The following is a 15696-nucleotide window of genomic DNA, read 5'->3' on the forward strand; positions in this document are numbered from 1 at the left end:
CAATTCTGTGGCCATTTAGCCATTACACCAGGGTTAATAATCTTATGATAAGTGCCAAGCGTTTTTTAATGACCACAGAGAGTCAGGACACCCATCCAGCACCCATCCGAAAGACGGCACCCTATGCAGGGCAATGTCCCCTTCACTGCCCTCGGATCTCCTTAGACCAGAGTGAAGAGTGCCCTCTATTGGCCCCCCAACACCACTTCCAGAAGCATCTGGTCTCCCATCCATGGACTGACCAGGACCAAACCTGCTTAGCTTCAGAGGCAAGCCAGCAGTGGGATGCAGGGTGGTATGTTGCTGGCATGTAAAGCCTGTGCCTTACTTGGTGTGTGCATTGTGCATGCTAGTTCGGATATCATAATCTGAAGCTTTTCTGTTTGTGTACTTCCCCTTGCCTCTTTAATGTAGGAGAACAAAGGGTTGTTCGCATACAGTCACCTTGATGAGAGCCAGTTGGAATATCAAACATGGTAGGGCAATAAATTTGACTCCCCTCTTGTTGTGTCTCTGTCATTGTGTTTGGGGATAATCAAGGTCACACTCTTCATCTCTGTCTCGATGACCTTTCAGTGATGTCTATGGCTGCCACCGTACGTTCCTGATGTCATTCCTCCTCTGCTGGGCTGAATACACAGCCTCACATCTCTGCTCTATATACAGCCATTCACAACTCCCCCTGAGAGCTGGAGCTGGGAACAACTGGTGAACTCATGAGTAGGAAGCCATGATTTAGTTCTTCATTTTAAAGTAATGATTGCAAGACAGGGAGAGTTTCCCTCTGAAAGCATGTAAAAGTCTTATCTGTAACCTTTGGTTTTGTCAGAAATGTCTGGCCCAGATGGTATCGGTTAAAGTTACCTCCCCATACCCATCCCTCTCTACCCCCACAAATGCGGATCCATGAACCAAATGTTGTTTTCCCTCTCTTCTCTGTCCGTCCAGTAGTCATATCCTTCCACCCCCACCTTGCACCTAGGTTTATATCCCTCCACCCCCACCTCACGCCCAGGTTAGTATCCCTCCGCCCATTGGGCCCTGTTGTGGACTATAATATTGTGAACATGGCCTTTATTTATTTACTTTTCCATGTCTGCTGATTATGTTCCTGAAAGACCTGATTTATGTACATGAATAGGCCCTAGAATAGGCCCCCGGTGAGTCCTAAGGAATTCCAAGAACAAGTTTGGTTGGTGGCCAAAGTAATGGTTGCAGAGGGGCTTCCAGACAGACAACAGCCTTCCCTTCTTCTCCTCTGACTGGCATAAGGTAGGCAGGCCTAGACCTGGTCTTGATTAGATACCTACAGTATGTACCTAAGGTAAATGTGTTCACTGCTGAATATCCAGGTAGAGATGGAAATAACCGAGTCTGTCAAATAGGTCTTACTGAAATCTTTACCCAAGCAACACGACTTACTGAAAGGTTTTTCTGACACCTGGTGAGAATTACCCTCACAGAGTCACTTAAAAAGTTACTGTGCATTTCACAGGAACTTCATGGAAGTTAGTTGTCTAGAAGTTGCTGTGAATTTTGGGTTACCTAATTGGCAACCAGCTGTCACTAAGTTATTGTAAAATTCACAGTAACTTAATAACCAGTAACTGGCAACTAACTGCCATTAACTTACTGGCAGCTTAACTCGCCCAGATGTTAGTAAGTTATTGTAAAATGCACGGTAACTTAGTGGCAACCAGATGTCAGTAAGCTGTTGTAAAATGCACAGTAACTTACTTGCAACTAGCTGCCAGAAGGTTTTCTAATTACAAGAAAGCTCCTAACCATCCTTTGTGGTGCGCACACTTGGGCTTCACCGTGCCTCAACCTCTTGGTTGGCATCAAACTGACCTTCCTGACACACCATCAGGTCAGTGAGCGTGATAGCGATGAGCCACCGTAAGTTACTGTGAATTTTACAATAACTACTTGCAGCAAGCTGGCAGTAAGTTATTGAAAATTAAACATAAACTTCCCAGTGACCAACTGCCATTAACTTACTGGAAAATGCACAGTAACCTCTTTTTAAAGTGTGGCTCTTGATTGTCACATGCTATTACAAATATTGTAGAACTGGGTGCTCAACCTTAATCAACATAGCGATAAAACCACTTAAACTACAACACTTCCACTAACAGTTGGCACAAATACAACATATTTTAGACCATGCCCCCAAATATGCTAATGAGCCCCCACCAACATTTCAAAGTGCAGTGAAAGTAAGTTAAACAACAAGTCATTTTACACATTTTGGGAGGAAAAAACAAATGCGCTCTAAAGTATTGTTCACATTGGAAGTTTAATGCGACTCAAATCCAATTTTTTGGCATATTCGATTCTAATCGGTTCTTTTTCCTGCAATATAAACAGCCAAAAAGCACATGGAATCGGGGATTTCAAGCCACATTTCAAACCACCTTTTGGGAATGTGCTAGAAAGCTAAATGGCTACCTAGCTAGCTAGTTGACTACTGTGGCTAGCCAAAAAGGACTTGTTTTGAAATTTGGATCATCTTATCCTTTGAGGTTTTAACCCTTGTGTGGTGTTTTTGTTATTCATCCAATGTTCACGGGTCTGATGGACCAACAACATTATTGGGGTTTTAAAACAATACAGCCATAACAATTTATGTAAAAATACTTAATTCTTAGATGTTGACCTATATTAGTTGACTACAATTGACTACAATATAGACACCATACATGGTTAATAGTTGCCATTTACCTCTGCTGGATCACATTTATCAATAAAAATGCTATTTTTGTTTGGTGAACAGAAATGTATTATAATCAAGACATGGATGGAATAAATCTTGTTTATCTTGATCAAAAATAAATGAAACAAGGTTTTCATCACTATTGATATTTATTGCTTTGAACTGAACGAATTGGAAGGACAGGTTTTACATACAGAATTTTATGGAAATGATAAATGAGCCCCATTGATCACAAATTAAGGCAGTTCTACACACCACATAAGGTACAGCGTTTTACTGTGTGTGTTCCTAATGCATTTCTTGCACTTGATGAATGTGTTCTGTGTCTTCCTGTACTTCTTGGGTCCACACACATCACAGCGCTTCTTTTTTCTCACTCTCTTAGGGGGTGGATCATCTTTAATATTGCATCAACGTAATTGTCTGCATCATTTCCAATCCCCCATATATTTTTGGCGTAAATATACACTAACATTCAAAAGTTTGGGTCACTTAGAAATTTCCTTGTTTTTTTAAAGAAAAGCACATTTTTGTCCATTAAAATAACAAAATTGATCAGAAATACAGTGTAGACATTTTTAATGTTGTAAATGACTATTGTAGCTGGAAATGGCTGATCTTTAATGGAATATCTACATAGGCGTACAGAGGCCCATTATCAGCAACCATCACTCCTGTGTTCCAATGGCATGTTGTGTTAGCTAATCCAAGTTTATGATTTTAAAAGGCTAATTGATCATTAGAAAACCCTTTTGCAATTATGTTAGCACAGCTGAAAACTGTTGTCCTGATTTTAAAAAAGCAATATAACTGGCCTTCTTTAGATTAGTTGAGTATCTGGAGCATCAGCATTTGTGGGTTCGATTACAGGATTAAAATGGCCATAAACAAAGACCTTTCTTCTGAAACTCGTCAGTCTATTCTTGTTCTGAGAAATGAAAAATTGCCAAGAAACTGAATATCTCGTACAACGCTGTGTACTACTCCCTTCACAGAACAGCGCAAACTGGCGCTAACCAGAATAGAAAGAGGAGTGGAAGGCCCCGTTGCACAACTGAGCAAGAGGGCAAGTACATTAGTGTCTAGTTGGAGAAACAGACACCTCACAAGTCTTCAACTGGCAGCTTCATCAAATAGTACCCGCAAAACACCAGTCTCAACGTCAACGGTGAAGAGGCGACTCCTGGATGCTGGCCTTCTAGGCAGAGTTGCAAATAAAAAGCCATATCTCAGACTGGCCAATAAAAAGAGAAGATTAAGATGGGCAAAAGAACACAGACACTGGACAGAGGAACTCTGCCTAGAAGGCCAGCATCCCAGAGTCGCCTCTTCACTGTTGATGTTGAGACTGGTGTTTATCATAATTTGGTTTTAATCCAGAGAGGTTAGAAAAAGTATCTAGATCCTCTATGAGTCTGTGGAGGGATTCTAATTGTGGATTTAAAAGAAAACATGAATCATCAGCGTACAATGACACCTTTTGTTTTTAAGGCATGGATTTCTAATCCTTTAATATTATTGTTGGATCTAATTGTAACAGCTTACATTTCGATGCCAATAATAAATAGTTAAAGTGCCTATAATGGACCACCTTGTTTTACTCATCTTGACAGTTTAAAACTTTCTGAAATGTAGCCATTATTTACTATTCTACACCTAGGGTACATAACTTTAACCCATTTTATAAGAGATTCTCCAAAATTGAAATATTCCAGGCATTTATATATAAACTCCAGTCATACTTTATCAAAAGCCTTTTCAAAGTCTGCTATGAAAACCAGGCGTGGTTTCCCAGATATTTCATAGTGTTCTATTGTTTCCAGTATCGGTCTTATATTATCTCCAATGTATCGTCCATGTAAAAAACCTGTCTGATTAGGATGAATAATATCTTACAAAACCTTTTTAATTCTAAGCATTAAGCTAGAATTTTTGCATCACAGCGCTTCTTGTTTCTACTGGCTGCAATCTAGAATGATGAAAACATTTAGTTCTGGAATCTTACTAACATCTCACTCACATATATAGTTACATCAGGCCAAGGTAGGAGACTCAGACACACACATGCAACAACATCACTCACACTTACTTCCGGTATTGGAGTTGTTGGTTCTGTGGGTAGAGTGGATGGGGCACCAGCATCCTCCTCTTGAATCCTCCTCACGATGACTGCAGAAGCTGGGGTCCTTGGGATATGTTGCCTCCCCTGGATTTGAGGTCTTAATAATGCCTTGCCCAGCTCCTTGAAAAAGAGCCGTCTCCTCTGGAGCTTCTCTCTGTTCCAATTTGGGTTCAATGCCATCCAGATGACAAACGAGATGTCCAAGATGTTGAAGAATATCAGAAGTGGCCAGCGTAGGTTTCTTCTTTTGCAGCTGTAGCCAGTCACCATCTTGTCTAAATTGTCCACCTCTGCTTTTGTGGCATTGTAATCCATTATGATTTCTGTTTTTTGATGTTCCTGGACACAGATTCTCCCATCCCTATGCAGCGTACTCATAAGTACCACATTTTTGCCTTTCTTTGGCACGTAGGACACTAGGGACGTGTCGGCCGTGAACACAAACCTAGAGGAATTGATAGGCCGGTTACGTGTATTCAACAGCTGAGGTAGGAGCTCTGGCTTGTTTTTTTTGTACTGTTCCTACCATCATCAGCTTCCACTTGAGGAGCTCCTGTCCCAGCTTGTGCAAAGTAAAAAAGTTATCGCATGTGATGTTGTGGCCACTGGGTCCCTGTGTCACATTCAGGACAACCGGATCCCTTGGTTCTTCTCAGAGACTCCTCCTGGCTTCCCTGTATACACTTGCAAGTTCCACGCATATGATGAAGCAGCATCACAGGCAGCCCAGATCTTGATTCCATATTTTGCGGGTTTAGACGGTATGTACTGCCTGAAGGGCCAGCGGACCCTAAATGGCATAAGATGCTCATCAACAGTAACGTTGGGCCCAGGGTTGTAAAACAGGGGAAGGTGGTCCACCCACTTGTCCCACACTGATTGCAGCTAGCTTGTCTCTCTGCCGCCGAGCTGGTCTGGTGCCTCGGTTATCGAAGCAGATAATCCTGGAAATAATGTGGAAGTTTTCCAGAGACATTGTTGCACGGAAAACTTCTCTGCCAGTTTCTGCATCCCACAGGGATTCTGTGGAATCCCTATTTGGATCTGAAAACACCAGCAAGGATTAAAAAAAAAAAAAAGCATGCCTTCCCTCCAAATTAGTGCAGTCCAGAATAATTCACTGGATGGTGTCTGGGATGAACAGTTAAAAATAATACTTTATGTCCTGCCCATGAGTAACCGCCATTCGTGTTTTTCTCTGGTTTCATCCTTATCACATTGGCGGCCATGCAGGGTGGCTCATTCCTTCGTCAAGAAGACTTTTTTACATACATATTTCTCCTCCTGCAGGCTGCTGTTGAGCTGGTTGCTGACGGGCTGGTTATGGGGCTGGCTGAGGGTCAATCTCATCCTCTTCTTCCAAGTCACTGTCAGACTCCGAATTGATAGAGACATGATCCTCATACACAGAAAATTATTCATCTTCCAAAGTGGAAGATGCTCCTTCCACACTAGCTTCTCTCTCTGTAAAAAATATTTCTAAGGCCCTCTGAGCAGAGATTATTTTTGCCATACTGATTGATTGTGGTAAGGAGCCACACATGCAAAGCTATTTATTTGTTGTGTCCCTCCCCCAATTTGTACCTGGCTGGGGTACAGTGTGGGAAAATACTACTTTTTTTTTAAGAATGTATCAAAATAATGTATTGTAATAACATTGTGCAGGTTCCCGCAAGACATTGTTTAGTTTCACACACTTCAAAGGGTAAAGAGTGCCAGAAAAGCGGGAGACAGGCAGACAGGCAGGGAGACAGACAGACAGGTTATTGGTGCTATGTTGAAACAGCAGGCCCAGGGAGGAGTAAAGGCACATAGCAAACCTTTTTGTAAAAATTGACTTGTTTTCACCCACACACACACTTTTCCACACTTTTATTACCCTCGGGTCCAGGGTAATAAAAATAATGATGGAGGCTACTGTGTTCTTTGCGTCCTTCAATGCTGCAGATATTTTTTGGTACCCTTCACTGTCAACTGTGGGACCTTATATAGACAGGTGTGTGCCTTTCCAAATCATGTTCAATCAATTGAATTTACCACAGGTGGACTCCGATTAAGTTGTAGAAACATCTCAGGGATGATCAGTGGAAAATGGATGCACCTGAGCTCAATTTTGATTCTCATAACAAAAGGTCTGAATACTTCTGTAAATAAGGTATTTCAGATTTTTGGAAACATTTCTAGAGACCTGTTTTCGCTTTGTCATTATGGGTTATTGTGTGTATATTGATGAGGAAAAATGTGTATTTAATACATTTTAGAATAAGGCTGTAACGTAACAAAATGTGGAAAAAGGGAAGGGGTCTAAATACTTTCCGAATGCACTGTAGATTTGAGTGTGCATCTGTGTAGACATTTTTCCACCAAACAAAAGTGTGCGGTTGCTGTGACCTAAATGGCATAGCAGATTCAATTTCAGCAGGGCTTTTTATGGATTGTGAGTTAAGAATCCTTGGCAGACGTCAACTAAAATGTCTATGTGGTATACGAGGGCAACTCTGAACACATGTAGAGCTGTGCCACCTTTATATTTATCTGAGTCAATCTGGCTGCATTTACATTTTTTTAACTAATTGGAAATAGAGCTGACCAATTAGTGGAAAAAAGATCAGAATTGGGTTGCAACTGATTTTTCTCTATTACGCTCATAAGCTACACAAGTTGTTAGAACGGGTTGTTCTACATAGAAAATCATAGGAAATCCCAGGACATAGTGTCTATAGTACTATAATAGGTCACATAGTTGCTGTCACAAACTCCAAACTCCACACAGTTGTCACTGGATATTCATTTCCCAGTGAGCAAGCAATGTATTTACTTAAACCAGTCATATAAATTAATTTTGATCTGGTTTTTGCATTGGCGGACCTTCTTTTTTTAAACTCAAGAATGCAACAATTTACACTAACGGTCAAAAGTTTTAGAACACATACTCATTCAAGGGTTTTTCTTTATTTTTACTATTATCTACATTGTAGAATAATAGTGAAGACATAAACTATGAAATAACATATGGAATCATGTACGAACCAAAAAAGTGTAAATAAATCCAAATATATTTTATATTTCAGATTCTTTAAATATCCACCCTTTGCCTTGATGACAGCTTTGCACATGCTTGGCATTCTCTCAACCAGCTTCACCTGGAATGCCTTTCCAACAGTCTTGAAGGAGTTCCCACATATGCTGAGCACTTGTTGGCTGCTTTTCCTTCACTCTGCGGTTCGACTCATCCCAAACCATCTCAATTTGGTTGAGGTCGTGGGATTGTGGAGGCCAGGTCATCTGATGCAGCACTCAATCACTTTCCTTCTTGGTAAAATAGCCCTTACACAGCCTGGAGGTGTGTTGAGTCATTGTCCTGTTGAAAAACAAATGATAGTCCCACTAAGCCCAAACCAGATGGGATAGTGTATGGCTGCAGAATGCTGTTGTGGCCATGCTGATTAAGTGTGCCTTGAATTCTAAATAAATCACAGTGTCACCAGCAAAGGACCCCCACACCATAACACCACCTCCTCCGTGCTTTACGGTGGGAAATACACATGTGGAGAACATCCGTTCACCCACACCACGTCTCACAAACACACAGCGGTTGGATCCGAAAATCTCAAATTTGGACTCCAGACCAATGGACAAATTTCCACCGGTCGAATGTTCATTGCTCATGTTTCTTGGCCCAAGCAAGTCTCTTCTTATTGGTGTCCTTTAGTAATGGAATGTTGACCATGAAGGCCTGATTCACGCAGTCTCTTCTGAACAGTTGATATTGAGATGTGTCTGTTACTTGAACTCTGTGAAGCATTTATTTGGGCTGCAATCTGAGGTGCAGTTAACGCTAATGAACGTATCCTCTTCAGCAGAGGTAACTCTGGGTCTTCCTTTCCTGTGGCGGTCCTCATGAGAGCCAGTTTCATCATAGCGCTTGATGGCTTTTGCGACTGTACTTGAAGAAACTTTCAAAGTTCTTGAAATTTTCCGCAGACTGACCTTCATGTCTTAAAGTAATGATGGGCTGTCGTTTCTCTTTGCTTATTTGAGGTGTTCTTGCCATAATATGGACTTGGTCTTTTACCAAATAGGGCTATCTTCTGTATGCCCCCCTACCTTGTCACAGCACAACTGATTGGCTCAAGCGCATTAAGAAGGAAAGAAAATCCACACATTTACTTTGAAGAAGGCACACCTGTTAATTGAAGTGCATTCCAGGTGAAGATGGTTGAGAGAATGCCAAGAGTGTGCAAAGCTGTCATCAAGGCAAAGGGTGGCTATTTAAAGAATCTGAAATATAAAATATATTTGGATTTGTTTAATACTTTTTTGGTTCGTACATGATTCCATATGTGTTATTTCATAGTTTTGATGTCTTCACTATTATTCTACAATGTAAAAATAAAGAAAAACCCTTGAATGAGTATGTGTTCTAAAAATTACTTTGTGTAATTGGTGTATGATGAGGAGGTGGCTTGTAAAATGTAATAAACTAGGCTTAGTTCAAAAGGACCTATTGGATTTTTCCCTGGCAAGTGTCCTCTCTCCAATCATCAAAACAAAGTTGCTGTGAGAGAGAGGGGAGCACATAATAACTTCTGAGGCGACAGTCTGCAGTCTGTTGAAGTTGGTCCTATCTATAGCCAGTGCCATTGCAATAGAAGGGCACATTCATTCTGCTGTCCAGCGAGGAAGCCAAACACAGCTCTGGGTGATAATTGTCTGTGTGACTTGTTGGCCATGCGCTAACCAAGGTAGAGTGAACCGCAGGTCACAGAGCATTCTTCTATTCTACTCCACTCATTTCCCCATGTCTCAGGGCTATTCTGATGTTTCTTCATTTCTTTTTATTTGCAGGGATTTGTGTGTATTGTTTTGTATTAGGTATTACTGCACTGTTTGAGCTGGAAACATCTGCAAAATATGTGTACGTGACCACTGCAATTTGATTTAATTTGACTTATCCAGTCTTCAGGTTATTCCAAATGAAACATAGATGGGTGGGAAATGATTTGGGCAGATTAACAACCCGAAAACCTGTTTACCCCTTGGTGTTAGTTAATTGTGGAAAAAAGAAATCGGGGAGAAGAACATATGACTACTTCTCAGGATTCTGTGCGTCGCACTGGCGATAAGCAGCAGAGGGAACGGAGAGGGAGAGAGGTGGGAAAGTTCAGGAGAAAGCAATCTCTGGGATTTTATCATTTCGGAGAGGAAATCAGCAGTCCCTGGAAGGTCAGGTGGGGCATTTCATTCAGAGCTAGAGCACAGATAAGTCTTTCAAAATGGCGATTAAGGCAGCCCCCTGCACCTCTCTGATTCAGAGGGGTTAAATGCGGAAGACAGATTTCAGTTGAAGGCATTCAGTTGTACAACTGACTAGGTATCCCCCTTTCCCCAAAAGCCTTTTGTTTTAGACTACTGTTTCCTTTTTGATGTCATGGAGAAAGTCGTTTCCCTTGTGTCAACATTTCCAAAATAACACTTCAGTCACCCCACTGGGGATCACTGGCCTAGATACTAGGAGAACGACCTGAAGGGCCACCATAGCTCTTCTTGAGACTATGCCCTTTGGCCTGCAGCACCCTGCCAGGCCAATGCTCTAGATGTTGTGATGTCTTACATGTACCCCACAGTGCAGAGCGGTCTGTGACTTGCTGCCCCCTGCAGAGACCTGACCTCCACATGTTGACCTTCTGTCTGTGTTAGTGGGTATGTGGCCACAGAGGAATGTGAGCGGAGAACAGAGCAGGTAGAAATCCTTTATGTTATAAGCCTTATGCTGTGACAGTGGACAGTAGATTAGGGCCTGTACTGCATCCAGACCACCATGCCTGTTGTCAAGAAGTGTTTTAATCTAACTATATCATTAGTGGTGATACCACTTAGGGATGGGAGACATAACCTAAATGTTCTACTATTATCACCCCCCCCCATGCATGCAGAGATGGCTATGCTGTAACTATCTGTGGCAGAGCAGCCCTGAGTGTGATTTGGTCAGGGCTGTATAGGGAACAGCCACATGAGACAGGACTCACCAGGGCAAATAAAGACACCTGCCCATTTGTCTGTGAAAGAATTGTTCCATAGAAGTCATGAATTGTAATTTTTTCTAATAATGTCATTTGGTCTTTCTGCTCCATTAATCTGGGGCTTGATACATGACCAAAAGCCCCAGACTCACTTATGAGAATTTCTCTCTCCAGAGTTTCAGAGAACGCCTTGAGTGGGAAGCGGGTTTTCTGCTCCAGGGAGGAAGACTCTGCTCTGCCCTTTGTCATGGGAAAACGAGCACGGAAAACCTGAGGAGGAATGCTGGGAAGAGGACAGGAAACATCTGAGCTGAACTCTGTTAAACGCCTTTACCTTTCTTACTTTAAGCACATTTTCAGGATATGGCAAGTTATGCAATACATATGTGTCATTTTGTTAGTATTGATATCTTTATAGGAAATTACATTTTTTCATGGACTAGTCACTAATTGGTCTTTACATGTACTGTCAAGTGTACATATTAACTTTGTAATAAATATTGTACAGTACTTTTTAGTTTTTGTGTCCCAAGTGTATATTGACCAACTGGTCATCAAATTCTTGACAATTTTTAAATTCCCATATGTCAGTTTAGCATATTAAACGCATAGAAATTATATAATTGGATCTCTATGATTCCTTATGATTCAACATGTCTATTATTCCACAATCCAAGACCAACCTGCCAATCCTCCCATAGTTCTCCCCACACATAGCAGTCACCTCTTTAGAATGAAGTAGATAATGGCATCTACAGCTGAAACAGATTCACCTAATGCAGAAGAATTCACATATAGTAAAAACCAAATAGAGGAGGCTTTGCATGCTAAGACCCTGTGAGAGATGCTGTGCTCTCATTGTGTGCTTCATTATAAAGCCATAGGCTGAGCGGGATGGTAGGCGGTCTGCTTATCAGTCTGCTTATCGTGGACATATTTTGATGGGAGTAAACCCTCTCCTGTCGCCTCTTCCGTGGTCTCTATACAGTACATATGATCATGGCACCTAGAACCAAATCTTGTGTGCGCACAGGCCAGCTAATATTAAGTCTGTCATGAGAGACTACTATACATGCACTCAGTGTTAAGTGTTAAGTCTTTGGGTTAAGGGGCTTAGAAGTTTTATATGGAGTGATTTCATTGCCAACAGATTGTATTTTAATTATATAATTTTGAATTTGTATTAGGATATTGAATTCGAATTTAATATTTTTGAACGTCTAATGCACAAATTGAATCATTGAACTTGTATTTCATGATTTGAAATTGAATGAATATTGTGTTCAGTTTTCAAATAATATTTTAATTTAATTGAATATTCAAATTCTATATTTATATATTACATTTCAATAGGGTAGATATTGGACTATATTGTCTGTGTATCAAATTTACAAACCATAATTTCAAGTTAATCAAAGTTTAATATATTGAACTTCTCAGATGCATTCATATTCCATTTTCAGTTCTCTAAATTCAGATTAAAAACCAGAGACAACATCCTGGTTCTTTGCCAGACAGGAAAGGTAGAGGGGAACAGATTGAAGCCAACGCTCTCTGTGGTAAAACGGAAGCTTCTGGCGATTAGTTTCTGGTGGTTTCTGAGGCCAATGTTGAATGTATTTTCATCCTATGAATTTGGCTCTAGTGTTTGAACCGCTTTGGCTGTAAGCTATTATGAACCCATTCCTGAAAGCTGAGACTCTGGAGCATAGATGTGCTTTCTTTTCCCCTCTGATGATCACATAAACAATTAGGCTCCCATAAGAATATACAGTGCCTTCAGAAAGTATTCACACTCCTTGACCTTTTCCAAATGCTGTTGTGTTACAGCCTGAATTTAAAATTGATGAAATGTTAGTTTTGTGTCACTGATCTACACACAATAGACCATAATGTCAAAGTGGAATTTTGTTTGTTAAAACATTTTCCAAATTAATAAAAAATTAAAAGCTGAAATGTCAAGAGTCAAAAAGTATTCAACCCCTTTGTTATGGCAAGCCCAAATAAGTTCAGGAGTAAAGATTTGCTTAACAAATCACAAATTGCATGGACTCATTCTGTGTTCAATAATAGTAGTTAACATGATTTTTGAATGACTACCCCATCTCTGTACCACACACATACAATTATCTGCAAGGTCCCTCAGTCAAGCAGTGAATTTCACACACAGATTCAACCACAAAGACCAAGGAGGTTTTCCAATGCCTATCAAAGAAGGGCACCTATTGGTATATGGGTAAAAATAAACAAAAGCAGACACTGAACATCCCTTTGAGTATGGTGAAGTTATACAATACACCAAGTCACTACAAAGATACAAGCATCCTTCCTAACTCAGTAGCCGGAGAGGAAGGAAAGCTCTCAGGGATTTCACCATGAGGCCAATGGTGATTTTAAAGCAGTTACAGAGTTTAATGGCTGTGATAGGAGAAAACTGAAGATGGATCAACAACATTGTAGTTACTCCACAATAATAACTTAATTGACAGAGTGAAAAGAAGGAAGCCTGTACAGAATAAAAATATTAAAAAACATTTTTGCAACAAGGCACAAAGTGATAAAGTGATACTGCAAACCATTTTGCGAAGCAATTCACTTTTTGTCCTGACTACAAAGTGTTATGTTTGGTGCAAATCAAATACAACACATTATTGAGTACCACTCTCCATATTTTCAAGCATAGTGGTGCCTGCATCATGTAATGGGTATGCTTGTAATTGTTAAGAACTGGGGAGTTTTTCAGGATAAATAAAACGGAATGGAGCTCAGCACAGGCAAAATCCTAAAGGAAAAGCTGGTTCAGTCTGCTTTCCAGCAGACACTGGAAGATTAATTCACCTTTCATCAAGACAATAACCTAAAACACAAGGCCAAATCTACACTGGAGTTCCTTACCAAGAAGACAGTGAATATTCCTGAGTGGCCGAATTACAGTTTTGACTTAAATCTGCTTGAAAATCTATGGCAGGACTTGAAAATGGTTGTCTAGTAATGATTGACTTCATACTTGACAGAGCTTGAAGAATTTTGAAAAGAATAATGGCAAACATTGTATAATCCAGGTGTGAGAAGCTCTTAGAGAATTACCCAGAAGACTCACAGCTGTAATCGCTGCCAAAGTGTAGCACTTTGGGCTTCGTGGGTGTGGAGTCAGGCGCAGGAAGCAGGAAAATGTTTGTAATTTAATAAGTACTGAAAACCGAGGAAATATGTCCAAACACAACAGGGCGAAACAATAACCCCGAAGTCCAAAATACATGTACCACAAAACATACAAAGTTACGACACGTAACAAGCCCGCACACAGAACAGGTGGAGAGGCGGGCTTAAATAATAAAAGTAATTACTAATGGAAAACAGGTGTAACTCATAAAGACATAACTAACAGAAAAACGAAAAAGGGATCGATGGCAACTAGTAGGCCGGTGACGACGACCGCCGAGCGCCACCCGAACAGGGAGAGAAACCGCCCTCGGCAGTAGTCGTGACAGTACCCCCCCCCCACCCCCGACGCGCGGCTCCAGATGGAGGCGATGGAAATTAACTAACAATGATGGATCCAGTATGTCCCCCACCGGGACCCAGCACCTCTCCTCCGGACTGTACCCCTCCCAGTCCACGAGGTACTGCAGGCCCCCCACCTGGCGTCTTGAGTCCAGAATGGAGCGTACTGTATACGCCGGGCCCCCCTCGATGTCCAGAGGGGGCGGAGGGACCTCCGGCACCTCACCGTCTTGTAGGGGACCAGCTACCACCGGCCTGAGGAGAGACACATGAAACGAGGGGTTAATACGATAATAAGAAGGGAGTTTTAATCTATAACACACCTCGTTTATTCTCCTCAGGACTTTGAAGGGCCCTACATGCTGCGGACCCAGCTTCCGGCAGGGCAAGCGGAGGGGCAGGTTTTGGGTCGAGAGCCAGACCCTGTCTCCCGGTGCGAATATGGGAGCCTCACTGTGGTGGCGGTCAGCGCTCCTCTTTTGCCTTTCTCCTGCTTGTTTAAGGGATTCCTCCACAGCTCTCCAGGTGTCCTTGGAGCACTGTACCCAATCCTCCACCACAGGAGCCTCGGTCTGACTCTGATGCCATGGTGCCAGGACCGGCTGGTAGCCTAACACACACTGGAAAGGCGACATGTTAGTGGATGAGTGGCGGAGTGAATTTTGCGCCGCCTCAGCCCAGGGTAAATACCTCGACCACTCACCTGGCCGGTCCTGGCAGTACGACCGCAGAAACCTACCCACCTCCTGGTTCACTCTCTCCACCTGCCCATTGCTCTCGGGGTGATAACCGGAGGTCAAGCTAACCGAGACCCCCAGACGCTCCATAAACGCCCTCCATACATGGGACATGAACTGGGGACCCCGATCAGAGACGATGTCCTCCGGCACCCCGTAATGCCGGAAGACGTGTGAATAGAGCCTCCGCAGTCTGTAGGGCCGTAGGGAGACCGGGCAACGGGAGGAGACGGCAGGACTTAGAAAACCGATCCACAACTACCAGAACCGTGGTATTCCCCTGAGATGGGGGAAGATCGGTAAGAAAGTCCACCAACAGGTGAGACCACGGCCGTTGTGGAACGGGGAGGGGTTGTAACTTCCCTCTAGGAAGGTGCCTAGGAGCCTTGCTCTGGGCACATACCGAACAGGAAGAGACATAAAACCTCACGTCCTTAGCCAAGGTGGGCCACCAGTACTTCCCCCTAAGGCCTTGCACTGTCCTCGCCACCCCAAGATGACCCGACGAAGGTAGCGTATGAGCCCATCGAATCAATCGATCGCGAACACCAAGCGGAACGTTACACCTGGAAAACAGGTGTAACTCATAAAGAC

General features: G+C 42.2%; 1 protein-coding gene across 2 annotated transcripts in view; it reads left to right on the forward strand.

Annotated features, from left to right (window-relative positions):
* Positions 1-11371, forward strand: part of rad18 (RAD18 E3 ubiquitin protein ligase) — a 97334-nt gene extending 85963 nt beyond the window's left edge. For both annotated transcript variants that reach the window (XM_014132861.2, XM_014132862.2), the window contains one exon: positions 11036-11371. In XM_014132861.2, the coding sequence (XP_013988336.1) occupies positions 11036-11135 (100 nt within the window). In that variant the 3' untranslated portion in view covers positions 11136-11371. The remainder of the gene's footprint in view (positions 1-11035) is intronic.
* Positions 11372-15696: the final 4325 nt, after the last annotated feature.

Source organism: Salmo salar, chromosome ssa12, assembly GCF_905237065.1.
Source record: "Salmo salar chromosome ssa12, Ssal_v3.1, whole genome shotgun sequence".
Lineage (NCBI taxonomy): Eukaryota > Metazoa > Chordata > Actinopteri > Salmoniformes > Salmonidae > Salmo > Salmo salar.